Source organism: Antrostomus carolinensis, unplaced genomic scaffold (genome assembly GCF_000700745.2).
Source record: "Antrostomus carolinensis isolate BGI_N321 unplaced genomic scaffold, ASM70074v2 scaffold28154, whole genome shotgun sequence".
Lineage (NCBI taxonomy): Eukaryota > Metazoa > Chordata > Aves > Caprimulgiformes > Caprimulgidae > Antrostomus > Antrostomus carolinensis.
This window is the reverse complement of record NW_010309159.1, coordinates 413-2,715: the sequence shown is the minus strand read 5'-3', so window position 1 is coordinate 2,715 and position 2,303 is coordinate 413. Positions and strand designations below refer to the sequence as shown.

At 60.5% G+C, this 2,303-nt stretch overlaps 1 protein-coding gene across 1 annotated transcript in view; it reads left to right on the top strand.

The window, feature by feature from the left end:
• Positions 1-3: 3 nt before the first annotated feature.
• Positions 4-2,303, top strand: part of LOC104523449 (stAR-related lipid transfer protein 8-like) — a gene marked incomplete at both ends in the record, with an annotated part of 2,704 nt that continues 404 nt past the window's right edge. Inside the window, 5 exons of the mRNA XM_010166020.2 lie at positions 4-84; positions 354-552; positions 657-867; positions 1,109-1,223; positions 1,847-2,062. Coding sequence (XP_010164322.2) covers positions 4-84; positions 354-552; positions 657-867; positions 1,109-1,223; positions 1,847-2,062 — 822 coding nt within the window. The remainder of the gene's footprint in view (positions 85-353; positions 553-656; positions 868-1,108; positions 1,224-1,846; positions 2,063-2,303) is intronic.

Here is a 2,303-nt window from a genome sequence, read left to right as displayed (position 1 = left end):
ATCAACGTGCAGCGGACGGGGCAGCCCCTGCCCCAGAGCATCCAGCAGGCCATGCGCTACCTCCGCAGCCAGTGCCTGGACCAGGTGATGCCGCGACCATCGCCCGTGGCTGCGGGGCGGCTCCCAGTCACCGCTGTGCCACGTTGGGGGACAAAAGCCAGCTGGTGGGAGGACTTCCTGTTCACCTCTTGTAGCTTTTGGCTGCGGGGAAGTGGGAGGGTGAGACTGTCTATGGGAGCTCCACACGCACCAGTGCCTCCTCAGCCTTCCTTCACCCCGGCTTCTTCTGGGGTGTTTGGGGAAGGGGCTCCTTGGTGTCCCTCAGGAGCCGAGCTGCCGCTCTCCCCTGGCAGGTTGGCATTTTCAGGAAGTCCGGGGTGAAGTCGCGGATTCAGGCGCTCCGGCACATGAACGAAACCAGCCCCGACAACGTCAACTACGCGGGGCAGTCGGCGTACGACGTGGCTGACCTGCTGAAGCAGTACTTCCGTGACCTGCCCGAGCCCATCTTCACCAGCAAGCTGACAGACACCTTCCTGCAGATATACCAGTGTAAGTGCTGGGCTGGGGATGGAAGTCGGGGTCTCCTGGGGAGGAGGCAGGTGGTGTCCATGGGGATGGACCTGCTGACCATCAGCTTTGCCCTGTGCTGGCAGTCGTGTCCAAGGAGCAGCGGCTACAGGCCGTGCAGGCGGCCGTGATCCTCATGCCGGATGAGAACCGGGAGGTGCTGCAGACCCTGCTCTACTTCCTGAGCGACATCGCCTCCGCGGAGGAGAACCAGATGACTGCTGGGAACCTGGCTGTGTGCCTGGCCCCTTCTATCTTCCACCTCAACGTGTCCAAGAAGGAAAGCACCTCGCCAAGGTGAGGGTTGGACTAGCTCTGGCCTCCCCAGCCTTCCTGCAGCCCCCACCTCCCCGTCATCCCTTCCCTGCCTGCTGTGGGAGGAGGCCAGCAGACTGGGTGGAGGTGTGGTGGGACCATGCATGCTCTCAGCACAGCCCCCATCGCTCTGCTTGGCAAAGAGGGGGTCTGTGTCGCAGGGTGATGGGGGTGGAGGTGGGTAGGATGCCCACCTGGTGCCAGCAGTGCTGCTCCCCTGCAGGGTGATACACAAGAGGGGCACCATGGGGAAGCCTGACCAGAAGGACCTCAATGAGAACATGGCTGCGACGCAGGGGCTCTCCCACATGATCACCGACTGCAAGAAGCTCTTCCAGGTGGGTGGCTGTGGTGTGTCCACAGAATCACCTGGATTGGAAAAGCCCTTTAAGCTCCTCGAGTCCAACCATGAACCCAACACTGACCAGTCCCCTATGACTAACCCATGTCCCTCAGCACTATGTCTACATGACTCTTCAATCCCTCCAGGGATGGGGACTCCACCACTGCCCTGGCCAACCCCTTCCAATGCCTCAGAACCCTTTCAGCAAAGAAATTCTTCCTCACATCCCATCTCAACTGCCCTGGCCACAACTGGAGCCCATTTCCTCTTGTCCTGTCCTGTCATGTTCAGCCTGGCACTGCCCTCCCCGGGTGCTGCCAGTGGGAGATGTGACCTTGCCAGCGTGATGCTGGTCCTGCAGAGTCAGTGTGGGGGGAGATACGGGGGCCCATTTGGGGCAGCTGCTGCTGGTTGATCAGCCTCAAGCGTGGAGCTGGCTGCATCTCGTGGTGGTGTGGGTCAGAAGCTGCAGGATGTGTGTCTGGGGAGACACTGTCCATCCTTCCCCCTTCCTTGGTGGGATGAGGAGTTGTGGTTTTCTAGCTGCCCAGGACCACTTACAAAGTCCATGGAGGATCCCTTTGGCTTTCTGAAGATCTATATGCTCTTGGCTTGTAGGTCTCCCATGACATCTTGCTCCAGCTGAGCAGCTCCTACATGGCAGCAGATGCTTACCCTCATCCCCTGGCTGACTTTGTGTGTCAGGGAGAGAGCAAGGATCTACACTCCTACTTCGAGCAGAGTGTCCAGAACCTGCTCAAAGAGTCATCGGAGAAATTCAAGGGGTGGCTGAGCACCCCAGGGCCCCTGAACACGGAGCTCTCCTGCAAAAAGGTACATGCTGCTGTGTGGAGGGGGGCTGGGGTCACGCAGGGAGATGGGTACGGGGTGACCACTGGGTGCCATGGGTCCTGCAGGCACCTGCCAACCTGCTGGCAACCTTGGGGCTTGTTCCCTTCAGCAAGGAGGGATCAGCAAGCCCTTCCCCGGCCAGAGCTGGGGCTGAGAGGTGGACAGATGGAGGGTGTTCTGTGCCCACCAGTCCTGGCGGAGACCCCACCGAAGTGGTGGGGGC